General features: G+C 45.2%; 1 protein-coding gene across 1 annotated transcript in view; it reads left to right on the top strand.

Moving 5' to 3' along the window:
• Window positions 1–25,700, top strand: part of SRD5A2 (steroid 5 alpha-reductase 2) — a 37,572-nt gene that overhangs the window by 2,319 nt on the left and 9,553 nt on the right. Inside the window, exon 2 of the mRNA XM_080997804.1 lies at window positions 25,135–25,298. Within this exon, the coding sequence (XP_080853930.1) occupies window positions 25,135–25,298 (164 nt within the window). The remainder of the gene's footprint in view (window positions 1–25,134; window positions 25,299–25,700) is intronic.

Here is a 25,700-nt window from a genome sequence, read left to right as displayed (position 1 = left end):
GCATAAATAAATCAGAGAGGAAGCTGCAGCTCAAGATAAGAAAAGAGGTTGTTTCAATTAATTCAAATCTCCAGGGCCTGATGAACAGCCTCCAAAGATACTAAAAGAACTTGCAGGTGTAATCTCAGAGTCTCTGTCTATAATCTTTGAGAATTATTAGAGAACAGGTGAAGTCCCTGTGGAATGGAGGTAAGCAAATGTTTTCACATATTCAGAAAGTATGGCAGAGGAAGATCCAGGAAACTAGACTGGTTGGCTTTACATCATCACTATGACAAACAGTCCTATAACAGACAATTAAACCATCTGTCTGTGAGTACTTAGAAAAGGATACTAAGAGCCAGCATAGGTTTCTCAATAACAAATCATGCCAGACTAATCTCATTTCTTTATTTGATAGAATTACAAGCTTAGTGGATCAGGGGTATGCTGTGGATGTAGTGTATCTTGGTTTCAATCAGGCTTTTGACAAAGTCTCCCATTATATTCTTGGGAGAAGCTGGCAAAATGTGGACTAGATGATGTTACTATTAGATGAATTTGTAGCTGGTTGACTGACTGAACCCAAGACTGCTCACCAATGGTTCCTTATCATCCTGGAAAAAAGTGACAAGTGGGGTGCCACAGGGTTATGCCCTGTGCCTGGTGTTGTTCAACATCTTTATAAGTGACTTGGATGAAGGAATTGAGGGGCTGCACATCAAATTTGCAGCTGATGGCAAACTGGGAAGGGTAGCTAATACCTCAGAAGATAGAATCAGGATGCAAGATTATTTTAACAGTTTGGAGAACTGGACCAAAACTAACAAAGTGAATTTTGATCCGGACAAATGTAAGGTTCTAAACTTAAGTAGGAATAATAAGACGCACAAATATAAGATGGGGACACCTGGCATGAAAGCAGCACATGTGAAAGGGTTTGAGGGATCTTAGTAAATCACAACAAATCACAAATGAGTCAACAATATGGTCAGATCATATCTGGAATACTGTGTCCAGTGCTGGGTGCCACAATTTAAGAAGGATATTTGACAAGCTGGAAAATGTGAGGAGAAAGGCAAATAATGTGGTAAAAGGTTGGGAAACCAAGCCTTATGAAGAGGAGCTGGGCATAATTTCGCCTAGATAAGACAAGACTGAGAGGTGGTATGATAGCTATCTTCAAGGGCTGAAGGACCATCACATGGAAGATAGAGCCAGCTTGTCTTCTTCTGCTCCAGAGGGCAAAACCTGAACCAATGGATTCAAATTATAAGAAAGGAGATTCTGACTAAACATTAGGACAGACTTTCTGATGGTAAGAGAATTCACTACGTTGGAAGCTGGAGGACCCTCCTTCCATGGACGTCCCTTCCAACGCTACAATTATATGATTCTTTGATTTCACAATCACAAGTATGTAGTGCCAGCTGCGAATTGTTTTAAAACTGTTTTTCTGCGTGTGCCAAGTTGATCGGGCCTCATACATGTGGGAATTTTTATTTGCCAAAGGGAATGCAAAGATACCAGGATGGATGGATACCCACAACCTGAGGTTATAGAAGCTGTGATATATTGCTAGTAGCAATGTTCTTAACTTTCAACATAATAATAATAATACAGATTGCTCCCTCACTTGCCACATGAAAGTACTTGGGCTCATGTTCACATCTTTGTGAACATAAGTATGCACAGAACAATTTATTAAACTGTTTAACGTAACAGGTACATATGGACTTGCCTTAAAGGCAGGGGCATGTTAGTTCTTGCCCTCCCAGAACTCCCAGACTTCTCCGAGATCTTGTAGCTTAGCCAGCATCCTTTGATCCAATAGAAGGAATTTATACAGTATGTAGCTAGTTTAAGATGCTGTTCTGTTGTTATTCTATGCTGCAGACTAGCTTAGCCAGGTGCCTTAGATTTGAGTCTAATGCACTAGACAATTTTTCTTGGATTACTGTAAACCACAAAACCCTCCAGACATTTTGCCAAATTTAAAAAATCAGCCTGGGCAGAAATTTCAGTCCTGAAAAAGAGAATGTTTCTGGGGGGAAGGAGGACCATATTACAACCAGACCTGAAAAAGTGGGTGTGTCCTGGAAAAAGAGGACATATGGCAACCCTAGCTATGCGGTCACTACAGCTCGAACTATTTCTTAATCAAAGTTCATAATTCCACTCTACAAAGCTCACAACTTATGTTTTCAATCCAACTGGGTTAAACACAACTGTACTTAACTTTTAAAAGGATAGAGTAGAATAAACAAGTTTGATACAAGTTTTAAAAGCCTGCACATGAATATACCATATGCATAAATGTCTCGAACAAACAGTAGTCTCCTAGGTTGCCAAACACACAAGTTAGCCCTAGTGCTTCTGCTTATTAGGGCTGCCAACTTACCGAAACCATGTTTATCGCTACAAGATGCATTTTAATCATGGCAGGGGCAGAAGATCTAGAGCCTGGCAGAAAAGATATTGGGGCTCAAGATGCTGGACAATCCCTATACAACATCCCTGTCGGCAGCAATAGGTTTAAACCTGGGACCAAACTACATGTTGCTTGGGAGAGCCATGATTGGATCTCTTGACATTTGTATTTTTTAAAAAAAATAAATAGCCACACTGGACTCCAAATGCAATCAGTCTAGCAGTGATTCAAGGGGACTTGCTCCCATGGAATTGTGCATTGGATTGCAGCTTTCGGCTGTGATTAATAGAGATTGCTTTCAGGCAATTGTGTTTAAGACTTAGAATGCACCAATAAAGCTGACATTACAATTCATGTTAAGATTGGCTTTGAAAGAACAAGCAAAAGTAGTACCTTTAATGTGTGTGTTAAAGGCACTCTCTAAATGTCATGTTAAATGTGATTTCATTAAAAAGTATTTAAGGGTGGTTTTAATCTTTTTATCAACACTTTAATGTTGGCAAGGATAAAATGAAAGTATACTCCTAATTAGACTTTTTATTACATTAAGCTATGTAATAATATGACATTTGAGTTTGGCTTCTTGAGATTAAAGTGATGGGTCTGGCAGATCCTTTAAGTGGGGTGAAATTAATAAAGTTGTGCAGAAGACAACTTAACTTAAATTGGCTAGTGTAAAAAGAGACAAAAAATTATTAACACAGCACCAAGGAATGCTATAATAATAGTAGTATATTTATTATTTGTACCCCGCCCATCTGGCTGGTTTCCCCAGCCACCTTGGGCGGCTTCTAGCAGAATACTAAAATACAATGATTCATCAAATATTAAAAACTTCCCTAAACAGGGCTGCCTTCAGATGTTTTCTAAAAGTCTGATAGTTGTTTATTTCCTTGACATCTGATGGGAGGGCATTCCGCAGGGTGGGCACCACTGTGCCCTCTGCCTGGTTCCTTAAATGGGAAATGCTAATGGGAAATGGACTGAGATGTTTTTTGGCAGTATTGGTAACAAACCTGATGCAACGTGATCTGGTTTTAAACAGGCTGCTTCTTTGACAGGTGGCTGCTTTTGAGTGACTGCCAAAGGGTAGCTCCATTGTGTGCAAACATGGCCTTTGGGTCACAGAAGATGAAGGGGTGGCTGTTAAGTTGTGGGCGAACATATCAGACAACACAGCGATTCTTCAAACAGCTCTTGTTTATTCAAAGGCCAGAACAGAACTGAACTGAGGAGCTCAGTCAACCTGCTTATATAGAGCTCCAGAACAACGTAACTGTAGCAACTTTCTAAAACTATCCAATCACTGAACGTCACTTTCGATCCTTCATTTGCATAACTATCTACAGTATCCCCCTGCTGGCCCAGGGTGAGAACTTCAGTACATAACAGTGGCATTGTGATGAAAAGCTCCTCCCCTAGGCTATGTGCTTTGATTATAATGTGTGTTAGGTTAGGATCCCTCTTGTGTACACTTCAGTCCCTTTTCACATGGGAGCATGGTCACGTGGTCTAGGAAGTGTGAGGCCGCATCCCAAAACATACGTCAAACATCAAAGCCTTCAAAGCTGCTGCTCATTGTCAACTGAGTATTTAAAAATAAAGCCAAAAGAAGGGATTTCAGAACAACCGTCACTCTCTTCAAGCATTCAGGAAGCTGTCAAAATCAAATGCGGGGGGGGGGGGGCAAGAATGAGTACTCCAACTCTGCTGCTTCCACTAGAGAGTGCTTGCATTCCTTGCATGGTTTTCCAGAGTTCTGCAAGATGTGTGAAGCCCACAGACGTTTCCCCATGGCACTGTATTAAAACAGGTCTATTAAAAGCTGGTTTTCAGCGCCCCTCTGAGCAAAACATTTTGCCTCCTCCCTTCAGTCCTCAGTGGAAGAAAAACATATAAGCAGGCAGCACCAAGAAGCAAGAGAACCCTGTGGTGTGGGCCAAAAAGAAGAATACATGGTTCAAATGCACATGGGTGGTTTTCTTGTCCTTTTAGAGCTGCTGTTACTAAATCGGTGTGCTAATACAAGCACAGCCAGATTTCTTCACAAAACATTCCTCTAACATCTCTGCATGTGATAAAACCACGTCATCACAATTTTTTTGGCATGTCTGCTGTGGAAGCGGTTGGTACAATCCTTCCTAAGCAGTTCCAGTTGGGTGCAGTGAAATCTTACAATATGGCATTTGGAGATTTCCATTTCCTGTGCTTTCGAGTAAATTACCTTTTTTGTGGGGGGGTTCAGTGCTGTTGTAATTATAAGTCTGGGTTTGGTAAGAAAGCCATCAATTACGAAGAGACAGCATTATAACAGAAGCAGGATGAACCAAGTGCACTGTAGATTAGAAGGTCAGCAAGCTGACACTCGTCTGCTTCTTTGCTTTGACTCTGCTGGGACTGGTACACATCCTGTAGCATTAAACTTCCTGTCCATGGAAGCTCATCACGCTCCCAGTTTGGCGCCTCCATGCTAGGCTGGTACAAGTCTCCAACAGTGCGCATTGCCCTGAAACAACCTGCGCATGCAGAGCAGAAGAGTGAGAGCAGCACAAACATGGGCTAAGCATGGCATGTTGAGGATCAAAAACTGATCCTACCCATGTTTACTCAGGAAGACTGAGATTCCCTTGCACTTACTGCTCCCCATTGAGTGTGCATAGGAGTCCTACTGTAGGACCTGAAAATAGGGGATTTTAAATGTGGTTTTGCAGCAGCAACTGTGATGGAGAACCATGAGCAAGCTCACTTACACTGCTTGTGCATATATTTAAGATTTGCACTACAGTGTCTCCTATGGCACGCTGGTATAAAGTGTAATTTCAGGGCTATCAGATCTTCTGTACAGAGAGCAAACATCCACTGGTATGGACAACTGTTTACAGCTGTGATCAAAATTTCAGTCAGATACTAAATAAGATTTGGAAAGAAACTCTTGCTTGATGGAACTAGTATGGAAACAACAGTTTATATCCAAAAATAATTATTTAACATCTCATGATTTAAGATTTTATCAAGCTGCAAAATGAAATCAAGAATCTGTCATTTCCCCTCCTATTTGCAGAGGAGAGGATGGAAATGTGACCGCAATAATATACTGACTTATAGGAGCAGAAGCCAAAAGACAAGTTAATTAAAAAAAGTTTTTACATTGCTTCTTTAAAAATCCATTTCAGTCCCACATTCTTTTTTCTTTTTCTTTTTTGCAGCTAGGGGTGGTAATCACAAACGTTCACCAAATTCCTTGTGTTTCCCTTATTCATTTAATGTATGCACAGGCCTGTTACAAAAAAGTAATTACGCTTTTTGCTACATGGAGGATTAAACTTGACTTGCATATAATAATGACATTTATATTCCATTTTTAACACAGCAAACAGTCCGTTTTTGTTCTTCCCACAGTTAAGCTTGCACAATAAATCTTGGAACTTTCTGCTCCATTAATGCACCTAACTTTTTGAAGCTTGTGGTCTGGCTAAGTCATTCTGGCACATTTTCATTATTTTGGCAGATATATATGACAAACAGTATAGCAAGAGGAACAAACTGATCTGTCTTCATAAAATGTCAAATGGCTATTTTCTAGAAGAATGGCAAGGGATGATTTGTTGAAACATAGATCTATTGCATTTAGTATGCACCATCCATTTGAAGCACTATTAAATCATAAACCAACAACATCTTGCAGAAGTTTGTTAGGCAAAGGGAAGTACCTGGAAAGATGGTCAAAGGATCATTTATGTGGAAATTTCCTATGCCCGTTAGAATAATTTGCATAGAGCAGTTTGCATCTGCACTTTTTCCAGTATGCATTGGAACATTTTCTGAGGCCCTAGAACAGGGGTGCGGAACTGACCGCTGGGTTTCCTCCCCCTCGGCAGACAATTGTAATAGGTGGATTGACCAACCTGTCAATCACTTGACAGAACAATTGTTATGTACTGAGTTGAATAGGATCCAAACTGTAGCAGTCTGATTGGTCCTAGAACAATAGGATCCAAAAGGCAGCAGTCTGATTGGTCCTAGAACAATAGGATTCAGAATGCAGCAGTCTGATTGGTCCTAGAACAATGCAGCAGTATGATTGGTTGGCAGGAACCACCCAATCCTGCTCCAGATAGAAGTGAATCCACAACCTGATTGGCTTACAGTAGAATTCCAGAATTAGCCAATCATGTGCAGCCCATTGTGTAAATAATGTATATAAAGCAGATACTGTGAGGGGACATTTATTCATTCCTCCTCACCACTATGAGCTGAATAAAGAGCATGAAATCACTTTGCGACTCTGAGTATATTTCACTGGCGACGAAGGTGGGATCCCGCTGAGCTGACTGCCACACACAGCACCGCAGCACCGCCAACTGCCGCACCGCTGCCTCGCACCGTGTATCCAGGCTTCAGCTCCGGGGCACAAGGAACTCAGAATGGCAGCCAACAGCAGCTTCTCGCCATTCAACCCAGCATCTGGAGACTGGGAAGCGTACGCCTCCCGTTTCACCTTCCTCCTAGAAGCCAAAGGGGTCACCGACGAAGAAGACGCCAAGAAGAGGGCGATATTCTTCAGCGTCTGCGGAGAGGAGACGTTTGAAATCGCCCGGGCTCTCCTTGCGCCTGAAGACGTCGCTACTGTTCCATACAAAACAATAATGGAACAGCTGAAGGGGCACTTTTCGCCACAGCCCTCAGTGGTGGCTCGTCGAAATGCCTTCTACGCAAAGCGGCAAGCCCCTGGGGAAACCATAACTGGGTTTGTGAACTCTCTCCGCCAAGCCGCCCGGTTCTGCAACTTCTCAGAGCTGGAGAACATGCTTCGTAACCGCCTCGTCGGTGGCCTGAAGGATGAGAAGCTGCAACGACGCCTCTACGCTAAGAAGGACCTAACGTTCCAGGTCGCTCTGGAGGAGGCCCTGGCAACAGAAGCTGCCGAGAGGTCGACCCAAGAGGCACGGCCGAGCCTGCCATCCCAACCGAGGGTCCACCATGAAGACCTCACCGACGACTCAGGATCCGACAGGGAGGAGGTGCACCGAGTACAGCAGCGCACTCAAGCAGCGCACAGACCACAGCTGCCTCGACGAGAAGGAGGGAACTGCGCAAGCTGCGGGGAGAGTCACGAGAGGAGGACCTGCCGTTTCCGCAACGCAGAGTGCAGGCAGTGCAGAAAATCGGGACACATCGCCCGGGTGTGTCGGGCTCGGCCCACCCGACACCAGGCATCAGATGACCAATCCAAGAGCCCCAGGTCCCGGGGCCCAACGCACCAAGGCAACTCGACGGAGCTCACGGACTTCCAGGTATACCAGTTGCCCCACCCCAACGTAGAGAAAATTTATGTAGAGGTACAGATAGAGGGGGCCCCATGCCGCATGGAGCTTGACACGGGTTCAACTCTATCCATAATCTCGGCAAGGACCTTAAGGAAACTGTGTCCCACTGGGGGTCCCAAACTCAGGCCGGCCCCATTCACCCTCCGGGACTTCCAGAAACGTAAGGTCCCCACAATGGGGGTGGGGACCTTCAGGGTGCAATACCGAGGGCGGACGCGGCAACTGGACTTGCTTGTGGTCAAGGGCCCCTACATTAGCTTACTGGGATTGGCATGGTTTGGACCACTGGGGCTAGCTGTCACCGGGGTGAACCACACTAGCTTACAAGTGGACGTGGACGCCATATGCAAGGAATTTCCAGGGGTTTTCGATGGGAAATTGGGACAGTATACGGGCCCCCCCATTGCGCTACAGCTTGACCCCGCAGTACGACCGGTCAGGCTCAAGGCCCGCCGGGTCCCGTTCGCCTTGAAACCCCGTATAGACGAGGAATTGGACCGACTCGTAGAGCAAGGAGTGCTGGAGCCGGTGCCTAATGCTCCCTGGGAAACCCCAATCGTCACACCCGTCAAGCCTAATGGTTCGGTCCGCATCTGCGCAGACTACAAATGTACCATAAACAAGGCCCTCACGGCCCACGCATACCCAGTGCCAGTGGTCAGCCATGTCCTTGCCACCCTGGCTGGGTCGAAAATTTTTGGCAAGCTGGACTTGGCCCAAGCATATCAACAGCTGCCAGTAGATGAGGCCACAGCAGAGGCACAGACGATTGTGACGCACAGAGGAGCGTTCAGGGTAAAGCGGCTGCAATTCGGTGTCAGCGTGGCACCAGGCATATTCCAGAATATAATGGACTCTCTCCTTAAAGGGATTCCTGGCGTCACCCCCTTCTTCGATGATGTGTTGATTGCCGGCCCCACACCAGAGGAGTTTGAGGACCGCCTCCGCACCGTTCTGCACCGTTTCCAGACGGCGGGTCTCAAGGTGAAGCGGGAAAAATGTCTACTAGGAGTGCCTCAGGTGGACTTTCTGGGATTTATGGTGGACGCAGAAGGGGTCCACCCGACTGGGGACAAGGTACGGGCCATTTGTGATGCCCCAGCGCCCAAGAGCAAGACTGAACTTCAGGCCTTCTTGGGACTATTGAACTTTTACCATTCCTTCCTTCCCCACAAGGCGGCGGTAGCGGAGCCCCTACACAGACTCCTGGACAAGCGGGCCCCTTGGGTGTGGGGCCAGCGCCAGGAGGCCGCATTCCAGGCAGTCAAGGACTTGCTTGTCTCAAACTCGGTCTTGGCACACTTCGACGAGAGGCTGCCGGTGGTGCTAGCATGCGACGCCTCACCCTATGGCATTGGAGCTGTCCTGGGGCACCAACTCCCGGATGGAAGAGAGGTACCGGTGGCGTACTTTTCCCAGACACTCAACACAACCGAGCGGAACTACTCGCAAATCGACAAGGAGGGTCTGGCAATCGTAAAGGGAGTAAAAAAATTCCATGATTTCTTGTACGGGCGGCCCTTCACCGTGGTGACTGACCACAAGCCGTTGCTTGGCTTGTTTGCCCCCGAAAAGCAGACCCCCCAAGTGCTGTCTCCTCGCGTCCTCAGGTGGTCAATTTTCCTTGCCAGCTACCAGTATGCACTGATTCACCGACCTGGGAAGGCGATGGGCCATGCGGACGCCCTCAGCAGGCTACCACTACCGGAAACAGGCCCTGACCCAGCACCTGCACAAGAGGTTATGAGCCTGGAGCTGCTTCCCGACCGCCCCATTCAGGCACAAGAAGTTGCACACCATTCCAAGAAAGATAGGGTCATCTCCCGGGTCCTGGACTGGGTGTGGAGGGGATGGCCCAGCAGCAGCCCCGGGCCAGAATTTGCCGGCTACACAACCCGCAAACATGAACTGTCGGCCCACAAGGGGTGCCTGTTATGGGGAAGCAGAGTCGTTGTTCCCCAGCCCCTCTGCAAAAGGGTCCTCACAGCCCTACACGAGACACATCCAGGGGTAGTAAGAATGAAGGCCCTTGCCAGGAGTTATGTGTGGTGGCCGGGGATCGATGGAGAGATAGAGGCCTGGGTCAAACACTGCCAGGCCTGCCAAGAATCCCGCCCAGATCCCCCAAGGGCCCCAGTCCAGTCCTGGGAGTCCGCCCGAGCACCATGGTCACGCCTGCATGTGGATTTCGCTGGCCCCTTTCAGGGGAAAACATTCTTCATAGTGGTGGACTCCTACACCAAATGGCTGGAAGTCGCACTGGTACCGTCCACTTCCACGTCCGCAGCCATCCGGGTACTACGCAGGCTGTTTGCAACCCACGGGCTCCCTGACACTCTCGTCTCAGACAACGGGACTGCATTTACGTCAGGAGAATTCCAAACCTTCACAGCGCAGAACGCCATCCGCCACATCCGTTCGGCGCCGTTCCACCCTGCCACCAATGGCCAAGCAGAACGCATGGTGCGGACCACCAAGGACACCCTTCGCCGCATGACGCAAGGGGACTGGGAGTACCGCCTTGCCACATTCCTTCTAGCACAGCACAGCACCCCCAGCTCAACGACTGGCCGGAGCCCCGCTGAACTACTAATGGGTCGGCGCCTTGCAATCAGATTGGACCGCCTTCACCCCGATAGAGCTCAGGATGAGGTAGTGGTGGGGGAAGGCAGGAACCCCCGGACCTTCGAGGCCCAGGACCCAGTGTACGCAAAGAATTTTGGGGCAGGCCCAGCATGGGTACCCGCCACAATCACCAGGGTCACTGGCCCCGTGTCGTACGAGGTGCTAACGGATGGGGGGCAATGCTGGCGCCGCCACTGCGACCAGATACGGCGACGATTCCCGGGAGAAAACCAGGAGGAGGACAGGTCAGAGGAGTCCCAAGGGAACAGCGGGGCAGTGAGGCCCATAGAGCAGGAGGGGCCAGCAGGAGAGGCAGAATCAGTAAATACAGAGAGGACCCGTGAGGCCGAAAGGACACCGGAACCAGAACCACGACTGAGCGAGCCGGTTGCACCAGACCAAACAGCCGCATCACAGCCAGCATCCTTGGAACACGAGCCAGAACCCGGAGCCCGGACCAGGGAACACCCCAGGCCACAACGCACACGTAGGCCGCCGGCATACCTTGAGGACTATGAATGCGACCTCCCGGGCAGGACTGGAACTTAGAGGGGAGGGGTGTTATGTACTGAGTTGAATAGGATCCAAACTGTAGCAGTCTGATTGGTCCTAGAACAATAGGATCCAAAAGGCAGCAGTCTGATTGGTCCTAGAACAATAGGATTCAGAATGCAGCAGTCTGATTGGTCCTAGAACAATGCAGCAGTATGATTGGTTGGCAGGAACCACCCAATCCTGCTCCAGATAGAAGTGAATCCACAACCTGATTGGCTTACAGTAGAATTCCAGAATTAGCCAATCATGTGCAGCCCATTGTGTAAATAATGTATATAAAGCAGATACTGTGAGGGGACATTTATTCATTCCTCCTCACCACTATGAGCTGAATAAAGAGCATGAAATCACTTTGCGACTCTGAGTATATTTCAACAATGATATCAGGTGACCCGATCCGCCCACCCCTTTGAAGCAGGGCACACTGTGCCAGAAAGGAAAACCCAAGCCCAGTCAAGTGGGGCTTGAAGGTACCACTGATCAGCTGCTTTGCTGACTTCAAGCTGTGCTTTTCTGGCAGTTCTCCGTAGCTGATCTGTGGTAACTTCCAGCCCTGCTTGACTCAGCTTGGATGTTCCAATGTGGCATACTGTGCAATAAAGGACAAATGGGTCAGCATGTTACGTTCGACAATTGCCAGAATGAGAGGGGCAGTTAAAATCTAACTTTAAGATATATGCTTTAATAAATAGTATTGTATTATCTGACTTAAAAGCAAAATTATAAATCTTAGTGTTCTGCTGGCTGTAAAGTTCTGTATTAACAGAAGAGTCTGCATGCTTGTGACACTAAGTGAAAAAAGGCCAGTAAAAGCATCACCATTTTATGTTTCTATGCATGTATGGCCTGGAAAATGAGCAGGAATAAGAAACACTAGGTGGCGCCATAAGCCTTTCTACTCCCTCAACAGAGCTAGGAGTTCGAGTAGGTTCCTATGGGGAGAGGCAGTCTGCCATTTTCTTAGATAAAATCTCTTTATTTAATGGCAGGTGGGGAACCTTTGGCTCTCCAGATTAACCCCAACAAGCATGTCCAATGGCCAGAGATGATGGGAGTTGTAGTTTAACAGCACTTGGATGACCAGAGATCCCCCCCCACCTAATTTAATGGGAATACCCTCAGTTGACTTTCTAATGTAAATTTATCACATACATGCATGTTTAATAATAACTTAAGTATAGTCACTAGATAATTTTTCATTGCTAGTAAAATGGTGTTTATCGCTATCATCTCATAAATATTCTGTGTACTGTAGGACTGAATTGGCAGTCATATTTTGTATTACGTGTGCTGCCTCCTGAGTGTACTTGAATGAGGGGGGAGGAATGGTACATTGGTGTTTTTGCTGTTATCTTTGGAAGCATTTGGTGCTTCCTTTGCCCATGGAGTTCTCTCATAATTGCCTAAGACTTGGCTCTCAGCTCCAATTCATAAACGGAGTAAAACAGCATGTACTTGGTTGATTCACTGCTTAATATGCACAATAAGATAAAAGCTACATTTGCGGCATCACAGCATGAACTCTTTGCAGGTTTTAATGAGATTGTTTATCTAATTGGCTTCCTTTAGGACAGGTTGGTGTTATGAGTTTGGCCTGTTATGACTTGTGGGTGAGTCTGTAAGAATGGGTTTGCCTGCAATATCGCCCGAGTTAGGTCAGGGAGTGAAACACATGTTGGTGACTCCTGTTTTATTATTTTCAATTTGAATTGTGAGGGACATCAGAAAGGAAGTGCTGACAGATGGCTGAAGGAGGAGTATATTGGAGTTAGAGATGTGAAGGCCTTGGTGGGGGGACTGAAAAATTTGGGGGTAGGGAGAGATCCCCCCCCCCATTTTCTCTGAAGGCTTTCTTTCTTTCTTCGTTTCTTTATGAAAAATTGGGGGGGAATGATTTTTCATTATTAAATGTTTTATTTTAGAATGATGAACAAAATGTTTGTGTTCATATATCCCTTCCCCGCCCCCTATATATACGTATATTTCTCGCAGTGTGTAACAGGGATACTTTTACATGAGGTTATGTACAGTATCATATCTTTACAATTCCAATATACTGAGGAGAAGCAAGTCCTGAGCTGTTGACTGAGACTACAGCTCTCAAATGCAAGAACAAGATGCATTTCCACCTCTCGGATGGCACTACCATCGATTGATCACCACAATTCTTCCATCTCTTTTGACAAAGTTGCAGCTCTCCATGGTTGCAAAAAATGCAGCAAAAAATAAAAAGGAAATCCAATCACGGGTCCCCATCATAATTTGATGCTCAGAAAAGGAGTGGCGCAGCAAAGCTGGCTATAAAGCTGCCCAGCTGGTGCCTCGCACTTGCTGATGCAACATCTCCTGTTATTCAGCTCAGTGTGTCTCTGTAGCTGGACAGCTCCCTTGCTATTCTGAAAGCCTTGCTTCTTATTCTGGTGGACAGCTCCTTAGCCTTGCTGGTAAAGTAAGAATCTGATCCATATGGTGTTGGCGATGTGAATGGGACAAAAAACTGAAGAGCTCATAACCTTAGTGAAGAGATACACGTCATAGCAGATTTGTCCATCTGTTAAAGAATGTAAGCTTCCCAAGAAGCAACATGCTTCATTTGTGTAGGACTTAGTTTGGCAGGGTTGAGAAGGAGCTGGGCAGCTGGCCAGGTGGAGCAATGGTGGCAACCAATGGATGCTGCCTTCTGCCACAGCCTTGGCTAGATTACAGACTGGCCACACATAGGCTCCTAGGGAAAAGCATACTTCAGGCTCATTTGCACAAAGCCCAAACCTGCATGAACCGTGTTCTGCTGCTTTTTTCACTGCTCCCAGTGTCAGAGCCAATCCACAAATTAGGTGAGAGATCTATGGTGGGCCCTCCCAATGTTTTAAGTGCTTGCTTTGAAGCAGCAGTGGGGGCTGGTGCCCATTGGAACTGGTAGGGCGGAAGGCAGGGAGACCAACAGTAAGGTTGAGCCAGAACCGATGACAAGTAGAGCTAATGAATGCTAGTTATCTCTCCATCTTCCTCCCTACGGGGCAGCAGTGAGACTAAGGAGGAGTTAGCTGATGGGGAATGCCACACCCTGGACTGGCTGCCAGTAAGAAGGCAGGCAAGTGGGGGCTGGCCGAGGGTAGACTGAGGATGGTGGAGCAGAGCTCCATTTGTCCTTGTGGACTAACCCCACTGAGTGGGGAGCTCTAGCTTTTAAAGGAAGAGCACTGCTGGGAAAGTTTGGTTTTGTTGCTTCAGCACTAACAGCAACTAGGTGGGCAGCATTTAGATCACAGAAAGCTGTGTGGAAGAAAGGGTTAGACATCCTCCACTCAAATACCACTAGTCAGGTCAAAGTTGAAATTCCCCATGATTACCTTGAAAGCAAAAAATAAAAAGGAAGTCCAATCAGCATAGTGTGTAGTTTGGCTCTCAGTGTGATGACAGTTCTATGGACTTTGTTTGTTTGTTTCATTATATATATATATATATATATACAGTGGTACCTCGGGTTAAGAACTTAATTCGTTCTGGCGGTCCGTCCTTAACCTGAAACTGTTCTTAACCTGAAGCACCACTTTAGCTAATGGGGCCTCCTGCTGCCACCGGAGCACGATTTCTGTTCTCATCCTGAAGCAAAGTTCTTAACCTGAAGCACTATTTCTGGGTTAGCGGAGTCTGTAACCTGAAGTGACTGTAACCTGAAGCATCTGTAACCTGAGCTACCACTGTACACCACTTGGTTGTAAGAAGAACCTCAAAGCCAGTTACAAGAAGATAAAACAATAAAGTAAAAAAATAAATACAACTGTACTTTAAAACATATACAAGTTAAAATGCTAAAACAGATTGAAATTACCTGCTCAATAGCAGTTTTAGCAGTAGGCTCTCCGAGATCAAATGTTTTCTTCATCAACATGGAACGTCTTGGAGATGGTAAAGATCCCGGTGCTAACCTTAAACATGTGCCTTGTGCTTAACTACGACAGATGGAACAACATTGCCAATACAAGGACATACTTTTTAACCTTCCTTGCCAATCTGCCTTTCTTTTACCCATATGTCATTAGGCATTCAGGTTGCCAGTTGCCCTAACAGCTTGAGAGTTCATGGACCAGTGGCTGCTTACCTGTATGTCTGTGCAGCAAAGACATGGGAATAAAGTCACATGCCACCTTGTCTTCAAAGCTTTCCTGTGTTGAAATGTAAATAGAGGCAATAAAGTTCCAACAACATATAGAATTCTCCACCCTTCCCCATTCATGATGGCTGGGAGTTTGTTAAGAGGGAGATAGTAAAAGCATAACTTCAGGCAATACCAATGAGACGGAAACATGGAAGGTGCCTAAAGAAGTCAGGGTGGCTATCTAAAGAACTTTTAACTGAGTTAAGATTAAAAAAGGATGTGTACAAAAAATGGAAAAGGAGGGAAACCACCAAAGAGGAATTCAAACAAATAGCCAGCACATGTAGACACAAAGTCAGAAAAGCTAAAGCACAGAATGAACTCAGGCTTGCTAGAGAGGTTAAAAGCAACAAAAAAGGCTTTTATGGGTATGTTCGTAGCAAAAGGAAGAACAAAGAAACAGTGGGGTCACTCAGAGGAGAAGATGGTGAAATGCAAACAGGGGACACAGAAAGGGCTGAACTCCTCGATGCCTTCTTTGCCTCAGTCTTCTCCGATAAAGAAAACAATGCCCGACCTGAAGAATTTGGAGCAAATGATTCAGCAGAGGAAACACAGCCCAGAATAACTAAGGAGATAGTACATAAATACTTGGCAAGTTTAGATGTATTCAAGTCTCCAGGGTCAGATGAACTGCATCCAAGAGTATTAAAAGAACTGGCAGATGTGATCTCAGAACCACTGGCAGTCATCTTTGAGAATTCCTGGAGAACAGGAGAAGTCCCGGCAGACTGGAGGAGGGCAAATGTTGTCCCTATTTTCAAAAAGGGGAAAAGAGAGGACCCAAATAATTACCGCCCAGTCAGTCTGACATCAATACCAGGGAAGATTCTGGAGCAGATCATTAAGCAAACAGTCTGTGAGCACCTAGAAAGGAATGCTGTGATCACCAATAGTCAGCATGGATTTCTGAAAAATAAGTCATGTCACACTAACCTGATCTCATTTTTTGACAGAATTACAAGCCTGGTAGATGAAGGGAATGCAGTGGATGTAGCCTACCTTGATTTCAGCAAGGCATTTGACAAGGTGCCCCATGATATTCTTGTAAAGAAGCTGGTAAAATGCGGTCTTGACTATGCTACCACTCAGTGGATTTGTAACTGGCTGACTGACCGAACCCAAAGGGTGCTCATCAATGGTTCCTTTTCATCCTGGAGAAGAGTGACTAGTGGGGTACCACAGGGTTCTGTCTTGGGCCCGGTCTTATTCAACATCTTTATCAACGACTTGGATGATGGACTCAAGGGCATCCTGATCAAATTTGCAGATGACACCAAACTGGGAGGGGTGGCTAACACCCCAGAGGACAGGATCACACTTCAAAACGACCTTGACAGATTAGAGAACTGGGCCAAAACAAACAAGATGAATTTTTACAGGGAGAAATGTAAAGTATTGCACTTGGGCAAAAAAAATGAGAGGCACAAATACAAGATGGGTGACACCTGGCTTGAGAGCAGTACATGTGAAAAGGATCTAGGAGTCTTGGTTGACCACAAACTTGACATGAGCCAACAGTGTGATGCGGCAGCTAAAAAAGCCAATGCAATTCTGGGCTGCATCAATAGGAGTATAGGAGTATAGCATCTAGATCAAGGGAAGTAATAGTGCCACTGTATTCTGCTCTGGTCAGACCTCACCTGGAGTACTGTGTCCAGTTCTGGGCACCACAGTTCAAGAAGGACACTGACAAACTGGAACGTGTCCAGAGGAGGGCAACCAAAATGGTCAAAGGCCTGGAAACGATGCCTTACGAGGAACGGCTAAGGGAGCTGGGCATGTTTAGCCTGGAGAAGAGGAGGTTAAGGGGTGATATGATTATTTTGTTGTTGTTTAGTCGTTTAGTCGTGTCCGACTCTTCGTGACCCCATGGACCAGAGCACGCCAGGCACTTCTGTCCTCCACTGCCTCCCGCAGTTTGATCAAACTCATGCTGGTAGCTTCAAGAACACCATCCAACCATCTCATTCTCTGTCGTCCCCTTCTGCTTGTGCCCTCCATCTTTCCCAACATCAGGGTCTTTTCCAGGGAGTCTTCTCTTCTCATGAGGTGGCCAAAGTATTGGAGCCTCAGCTTCACGATCTGTCCTTCCAGTGAGCAATCAGGGCTGATTTCCTTAAGAATGGATACGTTTGATCTTCTTGCAGTCCATGGGACTCTCAAGAGTCTCCTCCAGCACCATAATTCAAAAGCATCAATTCTTCGGCGATCAGCCTTCTTTATGGTCCAGCTCTCACTTCCATACATCACTACTGGGAAAACCATGGCTTTTACTATACGGACCTTTGTTGGCAAGGTGATGTCTCTGCTTTTTAAGATGTTGTCTAGGTTTGCCATCGCCTTTCTCCCAAGGAGCAGGCGTCTTTTAATTTCGTGACTGCTGTCACCATCTGCAGTGATCATGGAGCCCAAGAAAGTAAAATCTCTCACTGCCTCCATTTCTTCCCCTTCTATTTGCCAGGAGGTGATGGGCCCAGTGGCCATGATCTTCGTTTTTTTGATGTTGAGCTTCAGACCATATTTTGCGCTCTCCTCTTTCACCCTCATTAAAAGGTTCTTTAATTCCTCTTCACTTTCTGCCATCAAGGTTGTGTCATCTGCATATCTGAGGTTGTTGATATTTCTTCCGGCAATCTTAATTCCGGCTTGGGATTCATCCAGCCCAGCCTTTCGCATGATGAATTCTGCATATAAGTTAAATAAGCAGGGGGACAATATACAGCCTTGCCGTACTCCTTTCCCAATTTTGAACCAATCAGTTGTTCCATATCCAGTTCTAACTGTAGCTTCTTGTCCCACGTAGATATTTCTCAGGAGACAGATGAGGTGATCAGGCACTCCCATTTCTTTAAGAACTTGCCATAGTTTGCTGTGGTCGACACAGTCAAAGGCTTTTGCATAGTCAATGAAGCAGAAGTAGATGTCTTTCTGGAACTCTCTAGCTTTCTCCATAATCCAGCGCATGTTTGCAATTTGGTCTCTGGTTCCTCTGCCTCTTCTAAATCCAGCTTGCACTTCTGGGAGTTCTCGGTCCACATACTGCTTGAGCCTTCCTTGTAGAATTTTAAGCATAACCTTGCTAGCATGTGAAATGAGTGAAATTGTGCGGTAGTTGGAGCATTCTTTGGCACTGCCTTTCTTTGGGATTGGGATGTAGACTGATCTTCTCCAATCCTCTGGCCACTGCTGAGTTTTCCAAACTTGCTGGCATATTGAGTGTAGCACCTTAACAGCATCATCTTTTAAAATTTTAAACAGTTCAGCTGGAATACCATCACTTCCACTGGCCTTGTTATTTGCAGTGCTTTCTAAGGCCCATTTGACTTCACTTTCCAGGATGTCTGGCTCAAGGTCAGCAACCACACTACCTGGGGTGTACGAGACATCCATATCTTTCTGGTATAATTCCTCTGTGTATTCTTGCCACCTCTTCTTGATGTCTTCTGCTTCAGTTAGGTCTTTACCACTTTTGTCCTTTATTATGGTAATCTTTGTACGAAATGTTCCTTTCATATTTCCTATTTTCTTGAACAGATCTCTAGTTCTTCCCATTCTGTTGTTTTCCTCTATTTCTTTGCATTGCTCGTTTAAGAAGGCCTTCTTGTCTCTCCTTGCTATTCTTTGGAAATCTGCATTCAGTTTCCTGTATCTTTCACTATCTCCCTCGCATTTTGCTTGCCTTCTCTCCCCCGCTATTTGTAAGGCCTCGTTGGACAGCCGCTTTGCTTTCTTGCATTTCTTTTCCATTGGGACGGTTTTAGTTGCTGCCTCCTGTATAATGTTGCGAGCCTCCACCCATAGTTCTTCATGCACTCTGTCCACCAAATCTAAATCCTTAAACCTGTTCCTCACTTCCACTGTGTATTCATAAGGGATTTGATTTAGATTGTATCTTACCGGCCCAGTGGTTTTTCCTACTTTCTTCAGTTTAAGCTTGAATTTTGCTATAAGAAGCTGATGATCTGAGCCACAGTCAGCTCCAGGTCTTGTTTTTGCTGACTGTATAGAGCTTCTCCATCTTTGGCTGCAGAGAATATAATCAATCTGATTTCGATGTTGTCCATCTGGTGATGTCCATGTGTAGAGTCGTCTCTTGTGTTGTTGGAAAAGCGTGTTTGTGATGACCAGCTTGTTCTCTTGACAGAACTCTATTAGCCTTTGCCCTGCTTCATTTTGATCTCCAAGGCCAAACTTGCCAGTTGTTCCTTTTATCTCTTGATTCCCTACTTTAGCATTCCAATCCCCTATAATGAGAAGAACATCCTTCTTTGGTGTCACTTCTATAAGGTCTTGTAAGTCTTCATAGAATTGGTCAATTTCAGTTTCTTCAGCACCAGTAGTTGGTGCATAAACTTGGATTACTGTGATGTTAAAAGGTCTGCCTTGGATTCGTATCGAGATCATTCTATCATTTTTGAGACTGCATCCCAGTACAGCTTTCGCCACTCTTTTGTTGACTATGAGGGCCACTCCATTTCTTTTACGGATTTCTTGCCCACAGTAGTAGATATGATAGTCATCCGAACTGAATTCGCCCATTCCCGTCCATTTTAGCTCACTGATGCCCAGGATGTCAATATTTATTCTTGCCATCTCATTTTTGACCACATCCAACTTACCCAGGTTCATGGTTCTTACATTCCAGGTTCCTATGCAATATTTTTCTTTACAGCATTGGACTTTCCTTTCGCTTCCAGGCATTTCCGCAACTGAGCGTCCTTTCGGCTTTGGCCCAGCCGCTTCATCAGCTCTGGATCTACTTGTACTTGTCCTCCGCTCTTCCCCAGTAGCATGTTGGACACCTTCCGACCTGAGGGGCTCATCTTCCAGCATCATAACTTTTATATGCCTGTTGTCTTTGTCCATGGAGTTTTCTTGGCAGGGATACTGGAGTGGCTTGCCGGTTCCTACTCCAGGTGGATCACGTTTGGTCAAAACTCTCCACTATGACCTGTTCATCTTGGGTGCCCTGCTCGGCATAGTTCATAGCTTCTCTGAGTTCTTCAAGCCCCTTCGCCACGGCAAGGCAGTGATCCATGAAGGGGGGTGATATGATAGCCATGTTCAAATATATAAAAGGATGTCACATAGAGGAGGGAGAAAGGTTGTTTTCTGCTGCTCCAGAGAAGCGGACACGGAGCAATGGACCCAAACTACAAGAAAGAAGATTCCACCTAAACATTAGGAAGAACTTCCTGACAGTAAGAGCTGTTCAACAGTGGAATTTGCTGCCAAGGAGTGTGGTGGAGTCTCCTTCTTTGGAGGTCTTTAAGCAGAGGCTTGACAACCATATGTCAGGAGTGCTCTGATGGTGTTTCCTGCTTGGCAGGGGGTTGGACTCGATGGCCCTTGTGGTCTCTTCCAACTCTATGATTCTATGATTCTATGATTCAGTTCTGACCTACTTTGGAGGTTGTCAGGGGAATTCAGATAGTTTTCTGACTTCTGTGGTCTTTTCATCTCCTGGCACTTTGTCAACACAAAGTAGAGAAGCATGTTGAGGATTTTAAACTCCTGACATTTTTAAATGCATTTTATTATGCAGTGCAGTGGTAGAGAACATTTGGCCATCCAGGTGTTGCTGAACCACAACTCCCATCAGTCCCAGCAAGCATAGCCAATGACTAGGGGTGATGAGTGTTGTAGCTGAGCAACATCTGAAAGGCTGATGGGTCCCTACACCTGATGTTGAGTCTCCAAATTTAAGTGCTCATGTATTAGATGCTGATAAGCACCAGCTTCCTCAATTGGACTGTGCTTGATTAGATGTTCAGATTACAATGACATTGCATTATGGAAGCATTAGTTTACTGAACTTCTGAAAAAATATGAGTTGGCTTTATATATCATTTGCCCAAGAGTCATAGGATTATTTGATATGCATGTGTACAGATCAGCACATTTTTAAGTAGCAGTTTAGCCACTACAGTAGCTGGAGTATTAAATTGCAACCACTCCCTCTTTCACGACAAGGGGGTTTTTTTGTAGAGAGTTGCAACCTAATTTAAAAGACAAATCTTACTGTGCAATTTTATGCATGCTTACTGAGAAGTATGTCTCCCTGAGGTCATTGGGGCTTATTCCCAAGTCAGTAGATATTGGTTTGCATTGCAACCTTGATAAATTAATCATGACTTCAAATAGTACCACCACATGTCTACTTAGAAATAAGTTCAATTGATTTCACAGGTAAATGGATGTATGATTACATCCTTTGGCACTTAATCTGATGGTTAAATTTTGCAGCATTTCTTAAAGCAAGAATTATACTTTGATGTCTTTAGATTGTTTGCAGCTGGGTCCTAGAAGGTACCATCTTAAAAGAGGCATCCCCTCAAATGTGAGATGAAAGTCAGAATGGCTCTTAAGATGCTGCTTGCCATCTCAAGTGTTTTATTAGTTTAACATATATATCAGCCTCTGCCAACCTGGTGCCCTCTATATGTTGCAGGACTACAACTTCCATCTGCCCCAACCAGCAGAGAGAAGGCTGATATTTATTTATTTATTCGTTTATTTTATTTATAAATATATTTCTAGATCACTATTCATTACAAAATGTCAGAGTGGGTTACAACAATCATACATAACACAATACAATAAAACCATATGAAAATTTTAAAATCAGAGATCAACTATTACAGAAGAGCATTTCTTAATTGCCAGCATAAATTGGCAGCATAGAAAGGTCTTCAAAAGGTGCTATATATATGCTATATTTTATGTGTGTGTCACCCAATAAATTGAGGTTACTTTTAAAATCAGTTATATTTAAAAGTTGCAGCCTTAATTTCTCAGTGTGTTTTGATAAGTGCTGTGGTTTTGTTTGTTCTCATTGGTCATATCCATATCATAAAAAAGACTTGTTTTGTTTATAAAGTCTGTAAAGCACCATATATGCTGCATTCATTATTATTAATCATCATCATCATCATCATCTCACTATCAAAATGAAAGGCCTTCTTTTTTCATTTCTGCTTACAGTACAGTAACACTCCAGAGAATACAATGATCCCTCTCCTGGAATAGGAAAGGAAGGTGGTGGCTAGATTGCCTCCATTTCCCCAATATTAAATGTTCCTCATGGGACACTGCACAGGGTATATGCTGGCCAAGGTCCCCTACAAACTGTGAAAGATGATGGGGAGAGGAGCTATTGGAGAGGCTACTGAGCAAATGAGGCTGTGGAATGTGGGCACAGAGCAGCCCTTTCTCCAGTTTCAGTAGACCATGTTCTGGCACAAATTAGCTACCAGGATATCATTAAAACCAACTCCAGATATGCTCGCTCCACCCTGAAGTACTGATGTGTCAGGAGATGCCTGTGCTTAAATGTGGAGGGCTGAGACAGCTGATAATGCTCTGCAAGGTGAGTTACTAGTTGCATCTTCTGCCTATGCTATTTAGTACCCCCTCAGGCCTTGGACTGACTCTACACCTCCCACCCCAAACTGGTCTTTCCTGCCCAGGGGGATCCAATTACTATAAGCTGGCTTCCTATGCCCATTAAGCCTTTCTCAAGCAACAGAGTCCTTGGTGTTCTATTTGGTTGGTCTCTGGTTCTGGGTTTGCTTCTGATTTATCTTTCAGTCTTACTCTTAGGCTCTACCTGCAAGCTTTGTCCTATTGGTCTTGGCTGACCTCAGACTGCCGCCCGCCACCCAGCCTTGATATGATGTGACAGCCTCTGCTAAAGCTAGCAAATTCCACATTAATTAAACCTCAAAAGCTGACATTGAAGCCTGCGCAAGGGATTTCATTGACATTTGTCTAGCTTGGCTGAAAGTTATTCCTGAGATTGTGAGGTAGCCGAGGACAGTACTTGCCTCTGTGCCATGCTAGATCTGAGGCAGTCAGAAGCAAACATGGCCAGAATGGAAGTGAGGAGTCTGAAGATGCGGACTCTGCCTCTGCTTGTGTATAAGGTGATGAGATGGCTGTGAAGCAGAGAGGCAAGCAACAAACGCAGCAGCAACAACCAACAGAAGTTTGTGAGGGAACCGTGCCATAACCTGAGAGGCAGCAAGGAAAGCAGAGAAAAGACAGGCATGAAAGTGGGAACAGCTAAAATAGAGGACTGTTAAGTGGAGGAACTACAGAGCTCCAAGCACTGGCAATACCTGGGGGGGTGTGAAAAAGTGCCTATAGAAACTTTATTTGGTGATTACAGCTGCAGAGTTAAGCCTCACAGGAACCTTATGATGAAAAGAGCCACAGACTTCCTTGGGGAAAGAATGAGTGACTCACCAAGTTTCCTGTACAAAACTGAATAGACTTAGGGCTCTGAAGGAATTCTGTTAAGCTGCTCCCTCTTTCTGGTGCTGTAACTAAGGACGCCCACTTTGCTTACCTTACAAGGCCATGCCTCCTGTCTCTCATGTAATATTCTGGTGAGGTCTGTATGGACTTGTGATCATGGAAGGCTGAAAATCCCTGCTAAAACAATATTCCAGGCATTTTCTCCTGCCAATCAATTTGTTCTCTTCTTGGCAGGCAACCCAACCACTGTTATTCTGGCAGGGACCCTGTTCTCCCTTTGGTCTGGGAACTGGTTTGTTTTCTCTTTGAAAAGTTGCCAGGTTGTTTCGCTTGCTGAATCTGCTGTTTGCTTCTCTGCAGTATAAATTGTTAATCCGGCAGCTTTTGAAATTCCAATACTGGTCTGGTGCTAAAAGAGTGCTATATTTGAATTGGTTAATGGAGCCACACTTGAGAGATCCCATTTCTACTGTGCCTTCGCGGGTTGCTGACCTACTTTTGGATTTCCCATCTTAAAAAGCCAAATGTTTATTTGGGATTACACTTAATGGCTGGAAAGCACTTCTCACTTCACTTCTTTTACAGAAGTATTAAGAGCTAAATGAATCTTGCCATCACCATGACCTGGCAGTCTTGCAGATGCAGATGCTCTAGCTCTCCAAGAAAGCAGGTCAGGCAAGATACACACAGCAAAATAGAAAGCAGAGTTATATGTACTGCACGTGACAGAACCAACAGTTTCCCCATATAGCAGTGAACTGTGCTCAAGCAGTTTCTCCTGTGTGAAGCATCTCTATTTATTGTGCATTTTTCTAATTATATGCAATAATACAAACAACACTAGTGGAGTGAAGGGGTCTGTGGCAAGAGCCCAAATGTCAGTGGGTGGGTATGCATTCTCCACAGCTCCTTCTGGTTGCACGGAGGTTATCTGCAATATTAGGCATGGATCTCTCTCTAAGCCAAGGCTGTGGCATCTTTTTCATCCTGAAGTACATCTTCCCTTCAGGGCAACTTTCTGGGGGCCACACGTGCCAGTGGTGGGTGGGGCCAGAGGCAAAAGTGGGTGGAGCAATGGATATAAAGGTTTCCTTGGGACTGTGTAGCAAGCATCAGTGCAAGGGTTTCTGCATGTGCAATGGAACTTCTCCCCTCTCCTCCCCCTGTGCACTCCTTAAATCTGTTCTGGGGTTCTCCGCCCAAAAAAAAGAAGCCTGTGAAGGTTTGGGGAGGGTGTGTACACAGGGGCAGGAGTTCCACTGCACAGACATAAATGGGGCATGTTTAGGTCGTTTTCAGAGAGAAAGCCACCCTGTAAATAAGGGGTTTTGTTTCTTGAAGTTGAATTCTAAAAAAGAGGGAGATCTGCGGTTCAGTGCAAAAGACCTAGGGATGCGTAATGTTCAACAAACATGCACGGGCCACCCCCAAACAACACCCCTGGATACATGATGTGTGCTGATAAGAGCTTCACAAACTCTACTTCTGCTTGCCATGTGGACAGAACTGAAACTGAAGTAGGTTAGAATCTGGAGCCTACTGAGTTCATGTCAATGGCACATGAAGCAAGGTGACCAACAGTGCAGTTGCAAGGTGATTATTCTGTGGGTCATAATGAAAACATGCAAAATTTAGGTTACTAGCATGTTGAGACTCTTGATGACGACCTCAGACATGTTATATATGGTACATTGGTTTGTATTTCCAACTGTGTAATGCTGTATCTTCTCCCACACTTTTCTTTCCTCCCATGTCCGCTCCCTACCTTTTTTAAATTTTTTATTTTACTACTTCAGGACATTCATTTACTCCTTCCTCCGAAGAGGCAGGCCTTTCCCATTGGAGAAGTTCTTTTTTGGTGTGCTGTTCTGCATCTTTAATGGCTTCCTTCAGGGTTACTACTTGATTTACTGTGCCGAATACCCAGATGACTGGTACAATGACATCAGATTTACATCAGGTAATTATAGTTGCAAGAAGTCAAGCATCTGGCCATCTAGTTAATATGAGCTCCACCAAATTTACAGAGTGTCAAATCATAGACAATGTTGTCAAAATGTCAAGGCAGGAAAACAATAGTATGAATAACAGCAGTAGTTCAACACTTTGCAAAACCCAAGGTGCCAAAAGACTTACTGTTGCTGCAACAGGCCCACACAGCTACCCTTGTGGAAGAGAAAACACATGGGGAACAAGCTGTGTAACCATAAAGACAGGCCATTAGAGGGAGCAATTTGCATGTTTCAGACTTACGCAATTGGCATTTGCTAGTCATCCTCTGCAGTGGCACCTCGGGTTAAGTACTTAATTCGTTCCGGAGGTCCGTTCTTAACCTGAAACTGTTCTTAACCTGAAGCACCAA

This window comes from Podarcis pityusensis (assembly GCF_964106645.2).
Source record: "Podarcis pityusensis genome assembly, chromosome: 3".
NCBI classification, from domain to species: Eukaryota; Metazoa; Chordata; class Lepidosauria; order Squamata; family Lacertidae; genus Podarcis; species Podarcis pityusensis.
Note: the sequence above shows the minus strand (reverse complement) of the source record. Positions and strands in the feature narration are given on the sequence as shown.